Here is an 18703-nt window from a genome sequence, read left to right on the forward strand (position 1 = left end):
TATCTCATATCCAAGCACTTGGCCACTAAATCCTGGTGATTCTGTATCTTGAATCTCTTTCCCAGCCCTTTTCTTGTGCCCCCTGTCCTATTGTCCTATTGCTCCAATTTCTTGCCACCTGGCTCCTACTGTTGCCTTTATTCCCTCCTGTCTCTCCTCCTTCCATTTCATCAACCTACACTGCTGCTTGGTTCATCTTTCTGAGAAGCCTAGCTGATCACATTATTACTCTGCTCAAAGCTCTTCAATGGTTTTCCATTGGCCTTAGGATAAAGTCTGGACTAGCCTTACATTCAAGGCCTTTTATAATCTGACTAGAGGCCCGGTGCATGACATTTGTGTGTCCTCAGCCTAGCCTGTGCCCTCGGGGGATGTCAGTCAGACATCCCTCTCGCAATCTGGGACACTGCGTGCACCAATGACCATACTTTTCATACAGGTGGAAGGCATCTTGCTGTTGTATGGGCAGCTACATTTTTTTGCCCTGATTATAAAAAGTAGTACATAACATGATCCTTCTGAGGCAGTAGTACCATTTTCCCCATCTTATGGGTGGAAAAACTGAAGCAGAGAGAAGTTAAGTAATTGGCCTTGTCACAGTTATAAGTGTCAGAATCAGGGCTGACCACAAAATGTGCAAGCCAGAGTCCATGCATGTCATCGCTGCATCATCCTGTTTTTTCAGTGTTAGAGTGGCCTTGCCAGGTTTTAATTTTTAAATCTAAGAGACTGTTCCCAATATATAGGGTAGGGTCCCTAGGCCTGGCCAGTGATCAGGGCCGATCTGTGGGGCAAACGGCGGGCAGGGTGATTGGGAGTCCCCCCCAACACACTGGCACCTGCCTTGGCTGGTGACCTGGCGCTGTCCACTGGCCTCTGATCACCTCCTTCTGTGTGTGTGTGTTGCGGGGAGGGGCACGCGCTCAATGCAGGAGCTGCCCCCAAGCCCGCTGGTGGTCATTGTGCGTCATAGCGACCAGTCATTCCACTGTTTGGGCGATTTGCATATTAGGGTTTTATTATATAGGACTAGAGGCCTGGTGTAAGAAATTCATGCACTGGGGGGAGGGTGCCCCAGCCTGGCTTGTGCCCTCTCATAGTGTGGGAGTCCCACAATCGATTGCCCCAAAGAGGTAGGCCCCGCCCACCCATCCGGGGCTCCTCAATGGATTGCCCCAAAGAGGTAGGCCAGAGCCGGGGGTCCTGGGACCCCCAGGCCTGGCTGTGCAGAGTGGCCGCTGGGGGCAGCCTCCGCACCGCTCACACAGCGTCAAGTCCCCACCCACCCGCATGCGCCCACTGCGCACACAGCCTCCTGGTGATGGATTGTGGGATTGTGACGGCATGAGGGCGTCACGGCCTGAGGGCGTGACGACCACCTAGGTTATTATTAGTATAGATTCTTTCTCAACATAATCCTCCTATACAAACACACATGTACGCACCACAGGCAGGCTATGGTGAAACTGCTGTGCACGCACACCCAAGCCACCTGGTGAATACCTTCTCTCCTAATCCATCTCTGGCCTTCCCACAAGCCTTGGGCTTCTGCCTCTACCCTACTTTTCTGCCCACAAGCTGTCTGATACCCAGTCTTTATCACTTGTACCTGTAATATTTTATTACTTAAGTGGGAACTGAATTTTTTTGGAACAGAAGTAGGGTGGAAACCAAACATCACAGATATACCAGGGTGCTATACTTTATTGCAGGTGATTTGAAGAGAGAAAAAAAAAAAGGTAGAAAAAGGGGAAAGCATGAAGGAGAAAGGGGCCAGGACCCTGGTGTTGCCCGAGCCATAGTCACGGGGCCGAGCACCCTGGCCACACAGGTCTTTACCCTGGACAAAGGTAGTAGCTCTGGAGGAGGAATCCTAGGGCCTGGAGCCTCATACTGAAAGCCTGCTGGGCTGCCAAGAGCTGGGAAGGGGTCTGTTGTCCTTACTTATTAAGGGAGAAACTATGAGGACCACAGAGAGGGGAGACCATGGGAGGAGATGGGGCGGTTCTCTGCCCAGCGGATGCTGTCTCCCAGAGGCACACCCTGTGTTCCCCACGGGTCTCGAAGGAGAAAGCTTGTGGGAATGGCAGCTGGGGTATAGAAGAGAAAGTCTTTAAGGAACCTCAAAGAAATTGAGCAGAGGAAGGGGCAGCTGAGTTGTCTTCATGGCCTTTTACCTCCCCTCCTCCAGCCTTCTCAGTTCCAGATTTTAAGGAAGCTGTCCCAGGAGCCAGTGGCCACCGCCATCCCATCAGCTGTGACCCCCAGGCAGCTGACCCTGTTGTCATGCCCAGACAGGATGCCTGAGGAAAAGGGCGAGGAGTCAGTGGGTCTGCACATGCTGATTTGGCAGGGAGTGTGTGTGCAGGCACAGGAACCCCAGGTTAGGTGGGCTGGGCTCCGACTTCAGCCCCCCTGGTGGAGACGGGAAGACCCAAAGAGGATTAGCCCTAAGCAGTGCGGCTTCTCTTGAGGCCAATCTCTGCCAAGAACCTGGGGTGGGGGAGGGGCAGAGAGGGATGACAAAGGGTCGGCAGTGTCCGTGTGCTGTGGGAAAAGAAAGGGGCATTTGGTGGGTGCTGGAAAACGTGGGGAGGGACCCTTTTGTGCTGTTTCTTTGTTTCCAAACCAAGAGACCGAGGCCCAGAGAGAAGTGACTTGCCCAAGGGCACTCGGAAAATAAGCCACAGAACCAGGGCTCGGACCCTGACTTTCTGGCCAGTGTGATTTTCATTGAGCACCTGACATGGCCCAAGAGAAGAAGCCACACCGACTCAACTGCAGACCAGGCTGGTCCCATAAGCCGCTCGCTGGGGGCCAGGGCCCTCAGATCACTCTGGACCTTGATCCTGCTCATCACATAGTTCCCCAAGGCCGCCCTTTCCTTGCAATGGGGCCGCCCCTGAAAACCAGACCTGACGGGACACTGAGGTCCTCAGGTCTGGGCACAACCTGAAGGAGCTGCGTTGGAGGGAGCAGCTCCGGCCCTGGGCAGTAGGGAAGGCCCTCAGAGCAACTTTGCTTTCAGAGAAGATGATCCTACATTGGGAACCAAAGGGACACGATTCCAGGGGCAGAGCTCAGAGTTATCTAATGATCAGGGAACAGCAGTAAGTTCCCAACAAGGGGAGCTGGCGGGAGGGCACTTCCAGCTGAGGTGGCAGTAGGGGGACCCTTACCCACACGCTCGCCCTTCATGGAGTCCCAGACATTGCAGTTGAAGTCGTCATAGCCTGCGAAGAGCAGGCGGCCACTGAGCGAGAAGGCCACGGATGTGATGCCGCAGATGATGCTCTCATGGGAGTAGACCGTCAGCTCCTGGTCTGCCCGCAGGTCAAACAGGCGGCAGGAGGCGTCATCTGAGCCTGTGCAGATGGCCTCTCCACTGGGGAAGAACTGAGGGCACAGGTGGCAAGGGGGTCAGGACTCAGACCTGGGCAGCCGCTGCCTCTCCTGCCTTCTCCCTGGCTCCTGCCCTGGTGGCTCCAGGGCAAGCTGCTTCCCTCAGCCTCCCTGGCTGGCCCTCCCCTGGCCTTCGGTGAGAAAGGCCATGGCATCGCTCTTCATGCACGCTGGTGGCTCCCCCACACCCTTCACTGGCTCCTCATGACCGACTGGCATTATTCCCATGAGGCTGAGGGTGCGCCTGCAGCCTGCCCAGGATCACAGGGCTAGAAGGGGGGGAGGTTGTCTCTGACTCTTCCCATTACACTCAGTGGATCAGAGTGTAGGAGCAGGGCCAAGTACAAATGCATAACCTGAATCTCATCATGAGGAAATGTCAGATCGACTCACACAGAGGGGAAGTCTACAGAAAACTGGTTTGCACTGTACTCTTAAAATGTCAATGTCACACAAGACAAAGGTAGGAAAACAGTTCCAGTTTAAAGGAAACCAAGATGTGGCAAGAAAATGCAATACATGTTCCTGGCAGGAAAAAACCCCACTGCGGTTAGGGATATTTTTAGAGATAATTGGAGAGATGCGAATACAGACTGTAGACTATATTATTGTGTCTACATTAATGTTAAATTTCCTTATTTTAAGAACTATACTGTAGCTGTGTAAGAGAATGGCCTTGTATTTAGGAAACACTCACTGAAGTATTTAACGGGTAAAGAGGTATGATATCTGCAACTTACTCTAAAAAAAAACAAGGAAAGCCCCGGCTGGTTTGGCTCAGTGGATAGAGCGTCGGCCTACAGACCAAGGGTCCTGGGTTTGATTCCGGTCTTAGTTGCAGGCTCCTCCCTGGACCGGGCCCTGGTCAGGGCTCATGCAGGAGGCAACCAATCGATGTGTTTCTCTCACATAGATATTTCTGTCTTTCCCTCTCCCACTCTCTCTAAAAAGATCAATGGAAAAATATCCTTGGGTGAGGATTAACAACAACAACAAAAAAAAAAACACAACAAAATGTATATCTACATTGGGATGTATGTGTGTGTCTAGCTAGCTGTCAATCATTTATCCATCCATTCCTCCATCCCTTCCTCTACAGAGAAGAATAAAACAAATGTGGTAAACTGTTAATAGTGAATAAGGGTGAAGGCTAAGTGGGAGCTCTTTTTGTTACAACTTTTCTGTAAGGTGAAATTATTTTAAAGTGGAAAGTTAAAAAGACAGGGGTGGGGAGCTCTCGCAGGGGGTGAAGGATGCGTGTTGGGATGGTGAGGTGGTCCCAGGAGTTGGAGCACAGAGGGGGCTCACACAGATAGCATTGATGTCCGACTCATGGCCAGTGAACGTCTGCCGGCAAGTCCCCTCCCGCACGTCCCAGAGCTTGGCGCTGGCATCGCAGGCCCCCGAAATGAAGAGTTTGAAGTCGGGAGACACAGCCAGGCTCATGCAGTCCCCTGTGTGTCCCACAAACACAGTCTTCTGTTGCCCGGTCTCAATATCCCACAGAGCACTGCAGGGAGGAGGGGAGGCTGTCACCGAGAAAGGCCAGGCCAGAGCTGCCTCCCAGCCCCGCACCCAGTGTCAGTCCTCACCACGTGGTGTCCCCTGAGCTGGTCACAATGTTGTTGTCGTCCAGAAAGCGGCAGCAGGAGAGATAACCTGGGGGAGGTTAGGACAGTGCCCTGGCTGCAGAGCCACGACCCGCCAGCCAGCCAGCCAGCCAGGGACTTCCCTGGATCCCTCAGGGTGGGACGGGAAGAGAGGGCCTCTCACCTGTATGACCAGAGAGTTCCCGGCTGACCTTGACATTGCCCTCACGGGATTTGAGGCTGTAGATGGAACACATGTTGTCCAGCCCCCCACATGCCACAAAGTTCCCTGATGGGGCGTAGGCACAGGTCATGACCCAGGAGGAGCGCAGAGGAATGGCGTGTACCTGCAGAAGGGCAAGGGGAGCAGAGGCAGGACCTGGGCTGAGCTCCCAGGTGGAGAGAGCAGAGGAGGGTAGGCACAGTGTCCCCAAGAAAAGATGGAGTGATGGAGGGCGGGAGGCAGGGCTGGTACCTTATTGGTGGTGTAGGTGTCCCACACGATCAGCTTCCCATCTTGCGAGGCACTTACTAGCAACCTGGGGAGAGGGCACTCCGTGTCACCCAAACCTGTCCTTCCTGCCTCCCCTCCCCTCTGGCACCTCTCAAGTCTCACTTGGAGTCAGTGGCCCAGTGCATGGCATAAATCTTGGCCAGGTGTCCCCTCAGCGTCCGTCTCGTCCGCATCTGGACTCGTCCCACGACTTCTAGGCCAGACACAAGCTGCAGAAAAGGGGGGCACAAGAAATCAGGGTGAGCAGGGTACTTGACCAGATGTCAGTGTCACAGCCACCGATCTGTACAGGTTTCTGTTCTGTGCCAGGCTCTGGGTCAGGCCCCAGCCTTAGGGAAATAAGTCCCCGCTGTGGAGTGGCTTAAGTTGATGACAGACAACCCGTGGCATGTTGTTAAGTGTTTAACAAGTCCCTCTCCAGTGTGGGGTGAGGAGGGCGAGGCGAGGAGGGAGGGTGATTTCTATCCTGTAATTCTCCCACCTTGACCAATTTCAAAATGTGAAGTCACGGAACACGTACTCAGGAAGATACGTACACATTTCCACACCGCTAGGAGCCTGCCCGCACACACCACTGTAGCACAGCCAACTCTTTAACTGGGTGTCCAGGTATCACTGTGACCTTGAACTGCAGCTCCTGAAATGTGTGGTCCTTATGCCCCTTAAGTCTATCCAGCTTCTGGACTTGGTCTGAGGCTCCGAGGCCAATAGATTTGACTCGCCATTTACCTGCTTTATTATCTTGATCAAGTTACTTGACCTCTCCGAGCCTGTTTCCTCATCTATAAATTAGTGTTTATAACACCTACCTTGTGGGGTTGTCATGAAAATGGAATTAGGTATTGAAGCAGCTTAGCCCAGTGTCTGGCTCAAGGTAAGTGTCCAGTAAATACTTACTAAGATATTTAATCCTATCTAAGGTGCAAATAACTCTAGGAAGCACCTTTCTTTTATGTATCACTAAGAAAGAAAAAACGCTGCCAATTTTCATTGTAAGGCGTCATCTAGTGTTGGATGCATCTTGATTTAAAAAATGTAAAAATGTGGAAAAGTGTGCGTCTTAGACTTGATGAAGTACAGTATCAGACAACTAGTAACTGCAGCCTATAAGGGTGCGTGACTTACAAAGTGCCGTCCCTCCCTTCACCCTCACCACCCTGCAGTGTGAGCGGGTGTGATCACCTTTGCTTTATGGATGATGATGGTAGGGCAGCATCTTGTCCTTAGCCTCCAATACGGCCTCTGGCCCAGAGCAGAGCTCACTAAATGTTTGTTGACTGAACTAATTAGTGTTATTCCTCACGCCAGGGACTTATTGTACTAAATAAAGCTTGGGCTGGTCAGGGAGCTCCCATCCCCTCTCCTCCCCTCAGGCCCTGCTCAGGGGGACAGGAGTCTCACCTCTGCCAGAGTGATGTCAGCACAGGCCTTCCTGGCATCCTGGGGGGAAAGCAGACATTAGGGAGGGAGGGGGGTGCATGGGCCTCTGAGGTAGGTAGGCTTGGGGATCTACAGTTTGGGGACTTCTCAAATATGAGATCCAGAAAGTCTCTGGTGACTTCCAGGTCAGGGGTCTCTAAGACGTCACTCAGGAGTGAATCCAGCCTCCTTCCCCCTAGGCCACACTCCCTCATGTCCCCGTTTCCACGTTTTCTGGGGTCCCCAGTGGGAAGGTGCTGGAGTTACTGCAATCTGTTTCTTGAGCTGTTCCGCTTCCTGCCGCAGCTGCTCCATCTCCCCCATGGCTGACAGGTTGAGAGGTAGCTCCGGCTCCTGCCAGGAACATGCCGTAGGTATAGGCAGGGGATCCCTCTGCCTCGCACCCTACACCAGACTCCTCAAGAGGGCTGGAGGCCACTCCAAGAAATAGGGAACTGACAGGTGGCCTACACCACCTCCCCCAGGAGCCCCTCCATGTTTGGAGTCCTGTGCAGCCAGCCCAGCCCTGCCCGCCTTCCCCGCAGCCCCAGGCCGAGAGGCAGAGCCAGGCCAGCTCCCTCTTACTTGGGCTGTGACTGGACCTCTCCCAGGTTTCCAGCTCCGGTTCCCAGGCACCTCCTCACTCCCTCAACTGCAACGCCAGCCGTCACCTACCCCGGCTCTGCTGCCAGAGGAGCTGGCCTGGCCTGGCCCCACTCTGGGGAGGGGGGCGTGGGCACAGACAGGGAAGGGTAGGGCCAACGACGTCAGGCAAATTAAATCAGCTGGCAGGGGTGGGGAGGACAGGAGGTGTGTGGCTTCCAGAGACTTGGGCCCAGCCTGGGGGAGGGGGAGGAGCAGTAGTTCTGGGCTATAAAGGAGTAGCCCCCCACAACAAGCTCTGGGGGGGAGGAGATGCTTCCCGATCGGTCTCTCTCTGCAGGCAGAGAGAAGAGCATTAGGCCCCATGGGATTAGAGCAAAGCTGTGAGGATTAAAGGTTGACGTTTGGGAGGGTGCAAAGGAGCAGTAGCCACCACAGCTCCAGCAAGTGCCCCCCCCTCTCCCCGCCGCCAGGCCCGGCCCCACCGATAGCGATAATCTTGGCTGTCAGGGCCTACCTAGCACCCAGCCCCAGAGCCAGAATATAAGGGTCAGAGATGGCCCATTGTCAATACCCAAAACTGTTCCTTAGCTCAGGTAGCGGGGGAAGAGGGTTCTGGTGACTATGGGGAGGGCGCAGGCCAGAGCTGAGATTAGAAGGGACTGATCTGGATAATCCTTCTTCCAGACAAACCCCAACCAGCTGCCCCAGGATCTGATTCTGGGGGATGGGGACAGGGGGCGGGTACAGGGATTCAGAAAGAGGGATGGACAGGCCTGCCCCTGCTCTGGGTGCATTAAGGATTGCAAGTGGAGGGCAGCCCCCACCCCTGCTCCTGTCTGGGGTTTGGCCCACTCCTTGCCCCCATGACTCACGAAGTCCTGCTGGGCTGGGAAAGCAGGAGTCTTAGGGATCAAGCTGCCCTAAGTCTTGGCCAAGCTCGGAGGGAAGACAGGTCTTAGAGTTGGAGGCCCAAGGAGCAGCTGTCAGGGATGTGGGTGTATTTGCATGAGGGCAGCAGGTGGCTGAGATTTCCCTGACAAATCACAGGCCTGAGTGGCCCCGCCTCCAGGAGACACCTGTCTCCTCCCAGACCAGCCAGAGCCGTTCCCACCTCCAGCCACCACAGAAACTGATACGAATGATGGGCCCTGGCTGAGGATCTTCACGTTCTTTATTGACAGGCTGGGAAAGGGCAGGGGGCTTACTCTCCCCTCTCATCCTCCTCATTTGAAACAGTCAGGCCCTGCCCCCGGCCATTTCTTTTCAGGGAGGCATCATGCCCTCTGTCTGTCCTAGGGCCAGGCCTGACTCCTCAGACCGGGCGAGTTCTAGGCTGGTCTGTGCAGTGTCCTCTGAGCCCAGGGCTGGATGGCCCTTGTGATCCCCAAGATAATGGGGGTGCAGGGACAGAGACCTCGCTGTGCTGCTCCTGTCACAGGGGCCTTCGTGTGGGTCCTGGCACCGAGGCAGCCCTTCACGAGTCAAGTGGCCGCATCCCCGAGGCGCTAGCTCAACCCCTCACAGCTCCTCTCGGACCCGAGGCGGCTTCCCAGTCTTGTCCTGGACCCGCTGAGGCCTGCGGCCGGGGGGTTCTGGAGAAGGGTTTCTGCTGGGCGTTTCTTCCTCCTCCTCGTCACCCTCCGCCTCCTCCTCTTCTGGCTCCTGAAGCAGCTCCTTGGCTTCTGTCCACTCCTGAGAGGTGGGAGGAGAGTCAGGCCCAATCCCAGCATCCACCCTCCCCAAGGACCCTCCCCGGGTCATGTCAGCCCCTGCCCCTCACCCAGCAACCAGCCCACGCTTCACACACCTGCTCCCTGTGCTCAGGTGCCCACGTGTGCCACAGTGCCAGGGCGCAGCGCCGGCCCCGGGTCACGGCCCACACACCGTGGGGATTCTCCCCACCAGAGCTGAAGGCCACAAGGCGTCCGCAGCGAGGACGAACCTGCGCCTGGGGGATGACGGCAGGTTCAGCTCCAGGGACAGGCCCTCAGAGCACGTGGCCCTGACTCCTGGATTAGGACAGGGCAGCGGGCACGGATAGATCAGCTCTCTGGCCCATCACCCACTCCTTAATTCAGGGACTGTCTTGCGGCCAAGGGGAGATTGGCCTCCCCTTGGGGAGCACAAATGCCAGACAGGCTAAAGGAGTTGGAGCCAAAGGGAGAAGGGGCCTCGTCCAGTGCCTCCTGGGGGTCCCCTCCCTCTTGCCCTGACACTCGTACAATGCTTTGAACTGGGTGTGAAGTAATCTGCGACATGAGGCAGGACCAGGCTCTGGATACTGGGCATAAGGATCTTGGGGATCCTTCTACCCCCACAGAGGGCGTGGATTATAGGTGCTGGTGGTGGTCAACAGGCAAGGAAGGAAGCCAAAGCTACCGATGATGAGAAATCACTGTCCCTCTCCTTCTACCTATTTCTAGCCCCTAGTTTCTACCTGGAATAGGGACTTGGGGTCCTGTGCTCACCACCCTTCGTTAGGAGGTGAGGCAAACATGGAAGGCAAGTCTGCAGGGGTCACTGTGATCTCCTTGGGGGGCGGGGAAGGGGCACCATAATCAACCGCTGCTAGGAGAGCTCCTGAACAGACAAGTGGTGGAAAGAGCTGGGAGGCCAGGAAAGGGTTCAGGTGGCCCCAGACATTTCCCTGCATTTGCTTCTGGGATCCTTCTGTTTTGAATCCTGAGCCCACAGCTGTGCTCCCTGCTCCAAACCACCACCCGCCCCCCTTACCCTGACGGTGAGGGCGTTGGGCTCTGTGAAGAATAGGTCCCCGCCCTGGAAGTCGTCGTTGAGGTAGAGGAGTCCACTGGAGGAGGAAGACAGGAGGCAGTGAGATCCCAACCCAGGCGCACCCGCCTGACCCCAGGAGGGGCTGCCCACCTGTAGTCTCGATACGTGTAAGCTGGGGGCTCCCGCCAGCACTCTCCCGTGTCAGGGTCCAGGACGCAGTTGTCGGCGTGCACTGGGTGACTCAGGTCCATGCGCTGCTCTTGCTCCCCTGGGAAGCAAAGGGGCCTGGTGAACGCCTCTGTGCCCTGTGCCCATCCTCCACCATCCACACCCCCCTGAAGCTTGGGGGTCACAGCTGAGCGGAGAGGCCAGGCCCCATGTGGGCAGGGGAGTCAGTCTTCTAGGAGTGAAGGTAAACCCACACAGTAGGCGGTGCTGAGGCTGTGCAGCCCCCACAGGGCCCGGAGGTCAGGGAGGAACAGTGGGGTATGGCAGTTACCTTTGATGGCAGTACGGCACACCAGGTGAGTGAAGGAGAGATGCAGGGGCCGTTCCGGGGAGAAGTAGGCCTGAGTTAAGGTCCGCACACGCTCGCTCACTTCCAGGAGCAGCTTAGCACCCTGAGCGCTCACAGCCCCAGCCCGGGCCAGCTGTGGGCAGCCGGAGGGAGGACAAGAAAGGAGGGAGGCAATGGAAAGGTGAGTTTGGAGTCTCTCAGTGCCAGCTCTGTCCATCAGCCCCAGCTGCTCCTTCCAGTGGCTCTATGACAACCCCTCCTTGACCCCGGGCAGAGAACTCAAGGTCTCTCAGTCCTGGAGAGCCCCTCCATTGGAGAAGCCCAGGCCCTGGCGCCAGCCTCCTGCATGCCCTCTTTTCCAGACCTGAGCATCAGGCGAGGGCATGGGTACCTCTTCGCTCACCTGTGCAGCCTTCAGCACCGTGAGCCCCTCGAAGTGTTCATGGGCGGTGTGAGGGGATCGGCGGCCCCGATAGCCAGACCTGGCTCCAGCCTCAGCTGCATCCTAAATAGGGAGAGTTGACTGTGGGGTCACCGTCCAGCCCCAGACTTTTGCCCGCCTCACTGCCCACGGACTACAAGACTTTCTCTCCAACCCTCCCACTCTCTGGAAGAGGCTGGAAGCTCCCAGAGATCTCTGGTGGCTCCTTTCCCGGAGCTGCCGCCCTTCCCCAGAGAGTGCTGTCTTCTCATCTGTATCGTTGCTCCCTGGTAAAGATCTGGCATCCCACTGGCTGAGGGCCTGTGCACAGAACTCTGGAGAGCACCCAACAAAGGGCCTCTGAGAGGGCAAGGACAGCTGGGAAAGGGGTGCAGGAAGGGTTTGATCATTCCCTGATGAGCTAAGAATAGAGGAGCCCCTCTGGAAACAGAACTTCTGGCAGGAAGCTCGGTAGTCAGGCCAGGTCCAGGCGAAGTGTCGCTCTCTGACCTCCTTCCACTTGACACGCTCTTGGAGAACACGCGAACCCTTGATGTAAACTCCCACATCGTGTGTGGGGTCTCCTGATATTTGGCTGTCCTTTCCTGACACCTATTCTCCTATCTGCTTTGTGAAACTCAGTTAAAATACCACCACCTAATTATTCCATACATAAACCTCATCTCTGAGAAACCACCTTATCACCCAAGCCATCTAACCTTCTATTCTTATATTCATTCATTCATTCACTCACTCATTCCACCAATTTGTCCTGAGCATCTACTATGTGCCCGGCACTGTTCTAGGCACTGGGGACACAATTGTGAACATGAAAAGGCCCCTGCTCTCATGGGGCTTATATTTTCAGATAACAAACAAACCAGATTAATTCAGATAAATGTTATGAAGAAAATAAAAAATAGATCTACAACTTTGAGAGTGCCCCGGCAGGGGTGGGGGGACAGCTACTTGATGAGGTGACATCTGAATTGAAACCAAATGATATGAAGGAGTCCCTTGAATAAGAGAGAAAAGTGTTCCAGGCAGCAGAAATAGCAAGTGCAAAGGGCCTGAGGCCAGAGTGTTGTGTGATCAAGCAACAGAAAGGTCTGGTCTTTGCATCACCCCGGGGTCTCCCCCTTACTGTCCTCTCCCATTGCATTTCTCCACTCTGCCCTAGAGGGATCTACCAGTCCTCTGGGATGGTGGTGACTCCGGACCCTGCAGAACTGGGAGGTTCTACAGGAACAAGAAAGTCACCGCTCCTTAAATACTTGAAGAAGCCGTCCTACCATCCTTGGTAGGGTACAGAAGGCCCTTCACCGTCTCTCCTCTAATTCCAGCTCTGGGTCTCTCCCCTGGAACACCTCTGAATAACACACAGCCTGGTGATAATAGTGACAGCTACTAAATACTGAGCACTTTCTTCTGAGATCTTGACCATGTACTAACTCATTTAATGCTCACAACAACTCTGTGACAAAACCACTGTATTTACAGCCCCACTTTATAGATGAGGAAGCTAGGCTCAGAGATGCTGAAATACATTGCCCAACATCACATAGGCAGTCATTGTGGGGTCTGCCCTATGTGCTTAGCCCCTATACTCCACCACAATTCCCAGAATACCTTGGCCTTCTCCCTCGAAGCCCGATTCTCCTCCTTTTCTTGGTCTCGTCCTTACACTGAGTTCAAATGCCACCCTCCACCCCAAGCTTTCTATGACCTTGCATTTTGGTGCTTCTATTTGAAGGAGTACATACTTCTTTGATCAAACTTACCACCGCTCTAAGTGTGTCTCTACATCTGACTCCTTCTCTCTACAGTGAGCCCCAGGACGCAGAGTCTGTGTTCACCTAGCTCTCCCTGGAACCTAGAAGCTTTGAGTACACAGCAGGTACTCAAAGCGTGTGTGTTGAAGGAACACTAGCCTAGAATGAAGACTGATGCTTCATAAAATGGCAGGCTCAACCTGGTGAATATGGATCATTCAACCCAAACTAGGAGGGAATTCAATGGATGGGAAAATAAGCCTGTGTATCCACTGAGCCATCAGCCAAGCCGGTAATGAAACTCCAAGGAATCCTCACCCACATATTCCCAATGTTCTATGCCTTTATATTCTTTATTTTCTTTTGTTCTTCCTATTAACCTCTAGCAAAATCCATATGTGAAGAATGTAAGGAAAAAAAGAAAAGCATGTCCACACCAAGCCCTCTAAGTTGAGAGGAAAAGGAACTTGTCCACAGCAGTGAGGCAGTGGCAAGCACAGTCCCGGCTGGAGAGTCAGAGAAGTTGGAACAGGGGGCAGGCAGCTCTGCCTGGGGTCCCTTACTAACCAACGGTGCCACCTGCCCAGGGGTCTTCTTTTTTAAAAATATATTTTTATTGATTTCAGAAAGGAATGGAGAAGGAGAGAGAGACAGGAACATCAATGAGAGAGAATCACTGAACGGCTACCTCCTGCACACCCCACAGTGGGGACTGAGCCCACAATCTGGGCAGGTGCCCTGACTGGGAATTGAACCGTGACCTTCTGAGCCACACTGAACTGGGCCGGCCTGGTTTTCTTTCGTAGGTCTTCTTACCTTGGCCAGCTGCAGCAGCGCCCCACACTCAGCTGGGGTGAGCAGACCGTCCAGCACCGCTCGCTCCGACCCATTCAGCGCTCTTGCATCCTGGGTCAGGGTTACTCCCTCCAGGAGGAGGACATCTGCAGGGGAAGGGATAAGGAGGAAGAGACTGAGGGTCCCCTGGAAGCTGGCCCAGCAGTAGTCCCAGCTGGCAGCCCCCAGACCCTCCAGGATCCTGTCTCTTGCTCTCCCAGGAATTTACCCTTCCAATCAGTCAAGGGCTTCGGCTGTGGAGGCTCATGGTCCCAAGGTCGCTGCTCTTGATCCTCTCTCGGGGGTGAGAGACATGCTCAGTGGATGCACAGACCAGTCCAGATCCATTTTACCCAGAACCAGCCTCGCAGGACCCCTCCTGTCACCTTCCAGCTCAGGGCAGGCCCCTCCCACCACCGGCATCTCCTACCTGAGCTTTTCTCTAAGTGTCTCGGGGATGAAAGCTGCTGGAGTCCAGGGATCCTGGAACAGTCAAGAAAAGCGCCATCACCCACCAAGCCCAGCCCTGATCCCTGATACTAGACTCTGAACTCCCACATTAAGGCTCTGCTTCCAGAAGGCAGGGCAGAGGTGGGGAAAGCCCTGGGTGCTGGGCCAAACTCTGTAATAACAACAACTTACGTAGCACTCTTTGCCAGGTGCTAAGAGCTTTATACGTGGAAGTGGGGTAGAGAGAAGTAGAGTTACTCACAGGATCCTTGAAGCTGGTCCCCAGGTGCTCCATGGCATAATAGAGCTGCCTCTTCTCACCCAGGGACTTAAGGACAAAGCGCTGGATGTCCTGAGGCGGGTGGACAGCAGGGAGGGGGGCGGGGCAAGGAGAAGTTAAGTGGAGCAGGGAAGTGAAGGCAGGGCAGCCCCAGGTTCCAGGGGACAGCCTGCCTGCACCATAAACACTCTCGCTCAACTTTCCTCCCTCAGCCGCTTCAGGACACCTGGACTCAAACTGAGGGAAAAGTCTGTGTATAGGGTGGGGGCAGGCAGAGGTGAGGTTAAGGGAAGAGAGATGGGCTGGCACGTGGACTTGGAATCCGAAGTGGGGCGCAGGGCATGGAGACAAGTCGGTGCTGGATTTGGGGTTGCCTCTGATGACTAGAGTGCTTGGGCCAGAATGGGAGAAGGGGGCAGAGTCCAGGTAACTGCTCAGGTATGTTTGATTTAGAGCCTCACAGGGTAAGGGTGGGGTAGGGAGGTACCTCTCTTGGCCCCAGGCTGGGTCTCAGCTCTCCCAGCTGTGTCTGGTACTGGTTCAGAGCTTCCTTGGCAGCCTCATCCTCCGGATAAAAGAGCAGGACACTCAGGACATTTTCCATAGCCTGGGACAGATTCCCCACTGGAGAGAGAGCAACAGGGTGGGGTGGGCACACAGACCAAGGATGGCCATGATCCTGGGCAGAGGCAGCGAAGACAGGTGGACAGAAAGGTCATCTCCCAATGCCAACCAACACTGAGGCCCCACCCCTCCCCCTGGCAGACATGCTCCTCCACTGCTTCTTGTCAAAGCTTAACTCAAACCTACCTGAGCTGAAGGGGCAGAATTCAAGGGGAGGAAGAGAGGAGAGAATAAAGGAAGGTGAGAAGCAGCAAGGGCAGGAGGGGCCCTGGGACCCATCTCCTGAGCTTTCCACAGTGGCGCCAAAGGAAAGCCAGTTAGAGTCCTCCAGAAGTGATGGTCCCCACGGAGCCCTGACCAACGACAGATCCAGAGACAGATGGGAGGGATGAAGAGACAGGGCTCAGGATACCATCGAAGACAAGCCTTCCCTAGACCTGTTTCCAATCCATCACCCCCAGGGCTCCCTTCCCCAACTGACCCTGAGCATGGGCCTCATGCAGCCGCCTCAGCTGGCTGGGAAGGAAGTCGGGGACAGGGAAGCTTCGACCAGGGCGTGTGGCTGTTTCCTCCACACAGCGCTGCCGGCACTGAAGGACCCGAATCCAGTGCCCTGCGGAGGACACACACAAGCTATTCAGCTTGTCGTGCTTCTCCTCCTGGCACTGTGAATCCGCCATCCTCCCGGCGCCTTACCGGCAATAGCCTCATAGAGACCTCCCTGGCTCCCAGTTCCTTCCTCCTCTTCTTCTCTTTGAAGTTCCTCAGGCTCCTCGCAGCCAGCCCGGCAGCTCTCCATCTGAGCCAGGCTCTCCTGCAGGGCCTCCTCGAGCCTGGGCAGTGCCAGTCCTGCCTCCTGGCGCCCCAGTAGCTCTAGGCCTGAGTCATAGGCTGCCTGTTGGAGAGGGGAGTGGTCAGTCACCTGAGACCCTGGGGGTGGGGGGTGCCAGGTAGAAAGAAGGGGAGGGGTGTCTCCTTCCGGGCATGGACTCCAGTCCCACTTCGCCTTGGCCTCAGGATTGGAGCGTTAGAACGTGGGACTTTAGTGATCCTCAGGAAGAAAATGAAGTCCCAGATAAGGACTCCCCATCCAAGGTCACTGAGAATGGTACTCAGATCTCCTGATGCCCAAGACACACAGGGACGCAGTCCAGGGAGACTTGTGTATCCTGTTAGTCAAGGGCCGGGGGAGGGACAGGGGTCCTGCTGAGGGTCTCACCCAGTGTGGGGGCGTCTCCAGGTCCCGGAAGCTCTGCGGCCGAACCCCAGACATACGTCTGTACTTAGCCATGTCCTCCCGCATCTGCAGGTGCGTGGGGTTTGCTACAAAGAAGGTGTGAGCTGCGGCTGCTGCCAGGTCCAGCTTCTTCAGCTGAATTGGGGAGGAAGAGAGAGTCAGTGCCCTGAGGAGCGGGTGTCAGACCTCTGCCTCTCACCAGCCTCCCCATCCCAGACACACACCTGGGGCTGCCCCAGAGCCTTCTGGAAACTTGACAGTGTGAACTGCCCACCTCCAAGCTCCAGGCCCCGGGACATCAGTATGTTGGCCCTCTCAGGAGTCTGGCAGCTAAGGAAAGGGGACTAAACACTTTGGAGCCGGTGCGCTATGGGCAGAGGGGCCTCAGTTTGGGAGACAAGGTGCAAGTGATGGCTAAGCTAAGTACAGTGGTAAGGGGCAGAGACCTGATTGACCAGCGAAACCCGTAGGTCTCTAGGACCCTGAGGTGAGGTATGTGACCAGCCCCCTCTCTCCCCCAGCCACGTAGACTACAGCTACCGTCCAGGAGCTGCGCAGTGTCCACGCCCCCTCGCCCCCCCTCACACTCACCGCACCCCTAGACGTCAGTCCTCACGGTCCCCCAGCCCGGCCCCTCTCCTCTTACCTTCCCTTCCCGAAGCTCCCTTCAGCTCCAAGCTCCCTCCTGCCTCAAGGGAAGGCTTACTCTCCCCCTCCTCCCCTCACTTCCCACCCAGCGGCGGGTTTCGCCCCAACCCGCTCCGCCGCATCCCCAGGAAGAAGCAGCGCTCACCCCCACGGAGGTCGAAGACCTACTAAGATTTCAGGCCCCTTCCCTCCATCTTCGATCTGCTTCCACCCGCTTCACGACCCCGTCCCACGCCAACTTTGCTCGCACTCTCCCTTAGGCTGCCTTCTGAGCGGGTCCAGGGTGTGATGGTGAAGGACCCATTCAGAGGTCGGAGGCCCATTAGACCGCCCCCTGTTGCCCCACCCGAGCCCCGGCATTCGCAGCCCGCCCTCTCCTGGTGAGTGCCCGCAGGACAGCGACGTGGGTCGGGCGGACCCCGCCACCCGCCGGGCGGCCGGCGCACCTGGTAGTAGGCCCTCTGCAGGTAGTTGTAGGGCTCCCGGCGGCGGAAGGCGTCCCGCAGGGCGCCCCCCACGCGGAGCCGCGCCGCGCCCCCGGGCCCCAGCCTCCGCGCCGCACACTGGCTCAGGCACTCGGCGCGGCGCAGCACGGCGCGGAGCAGCAGCCGCTCCCAGGCCCCGGAAGCCGGGCCGGGCGGGGAGTCAGGGCCCGGGGCGTCGGGGAGCGCAGCCTCGACCGCACAGCGCGCCCCGCAGTCTCGCCGCGTGCGGCCCAGCTCTTCGAGGCTCCGCAGCGCCTCCCGCAGTAGCGCTACGGCCGGTGCCCAGGCCCCCGCCGAGTACGCGCGTAGACCGTCGGCGTAGAGCAAGTCGGGAGCCTGGGGGGGCGCCCCGGGGGACAGCGTGGCCAGGCCCGGGGGCTCGGGGGATCCCGGGGGAGGCAGCAGGAGCAGGAGCAGCAGCAAGTGGAGGAGCCGGAGCATGGTGCCCGAGCCTCCGGCGGCTGCCTAAGGAGAATGCGGGAGCGGAGGAGAGAGAGGAAAGGGGGCAGGAAGAGGGAGGGGAAAGGAAGGAGAGATAGAGAGGAGGGGAGGAAGGGAGAAGGAATGAATGAGCGGAGCCAACGGGACCTGGAGAGCCCAATGTGAGAGAGAGAGAAGTCAGCGGGAGCCTGGCAGAAAGTGGAGAAAGTCCTGGCAGTTCAGTTGGTTAGAGTATCCCGGATACTCCAAGGTTGGAGGCTCCATCCCTTGTCAGGGCGCGTACAAGAAACAACCAAAGAGTGCATGAATAGGTGGAACAACAGATCGATGTTTCTCTCTCCCTTAACCTCCTCTCTGTCTCTAAAAGCAATCAATAATTTTTTTAAAAAGTAATGGGAGAAAGCAGTCTTTAAGAAGAGTTGGGTAGCCCTAACCGGTTTGGCTCAGTGGATAGAGCAGAGGCCTGCGGACTGAAGGGTCCCGGGTTCAATTCTGGTCAAGGGCATATGTCTGGGATCCCCAGTAGGGGGCGTGCAGGAGGCAGCCAATCAGTGATTCTCTCTCACGTAGATGTTTCTATTTCTCCCTCTCTGAAATCAATAAAAATATATTAAAAAGAAGAGTTCTCTTTCGTTGATGTTTCTATCTCTCTCTTCTTCTCTGAAATCAATAAAATATATCTTTTTAAAAAAAGAAGAGTTGGGTAGTCCAGCGTCCCATGAACCAAGAGG

General features: G+C 56.0%; 2 protein-coding genes across 3 annotated transcripts; both read right to left on the reverse strand.

Annotated features, from left to right (window-relative positions):
• Window positions 1–1678: 1678 nt before the first annotated feature.
• GNB3 (G protein subunit beta 3) lies at window positions 1679–7639 on the reverse strand. The gene is made up of 10 exons (XM_080662955.1): window positions 7510–7639; window positions 7192–7278; window positions 6907–6945; window positions 5608–5714; window positions 5467–5530; window positions 5176–5338; window positions 4995–5061; window positions 4711–4912; window positions 3180–3396; window positions 1679–2303 (listed from the first exon to the last, which is right to left on the reverse strand). Exons 2-10 carry the CDS (start codon window positions 7246–7248, stop codon window positions 2197–2199), a joined length of 1023 nt encoding a protein of 340 aa, XP_080519081.1. The 5' UTR covers window positions 7249–7278; window positions 7510–7639; the 3' UTR covers window positions 1679–2196.
• Window positions 6922–17972, reverse strand: P3H3 (prolyl 3-hydroxylase 3; the record flags this gene model as incomplete). 2 transcript variants are annotated; one of them, XR_013960294.1, is made up of 16 exons in its annotated part: window positions 6922–6945; window positions 8945–9222; window positions 9338–9478; window positions 10264–10339; window positions 10414–10531; window positions 10763–10913; window positions 11184–11285; window positions 13790–13914; window positions 14037–14104; window positions 14238–14290; window positions 14520–14609; window positions 15025–15161; window positions 15643–15774; window positions 15858–16056; window positions 16381–16533; window positions 17493–17972. XR_013960294.1 is itself a non-coding variant. In XM_080662954.1 (15 exons), 15 exons carry the CDS (start codon window positions 17970–17972, stop codon window positions 9049–9051), a joined length of 2199 nt encoding a protein of 732 aa, XP_080519080.1. In that variant the 3' UTR covers window positions 8678–9048. The 2 variants fall into 2 exon arrangements, 1 of the variants encoding a protein (XP_080519080.1); XM_080662954.1 differs by lacking the exon at window positions 6922–6945 and having other exon boundaries at window positions 8678–9222.
• Window positions 17973–18703: the final 731 nt, after the last annotated feature.

Source organism: Plecotus auritus (genome assembly GCF_963455305.1).
Source record: "Plecotus auritus genome assembly, chromosome: 3".
NCBI classification, from domain to species: domain Eukaryota; kingdom Metazoa; phylum Chordata; class Mammalia; order Chiroptera; family Vespertilionidae; genus Plecotus; species Plecotus auritus.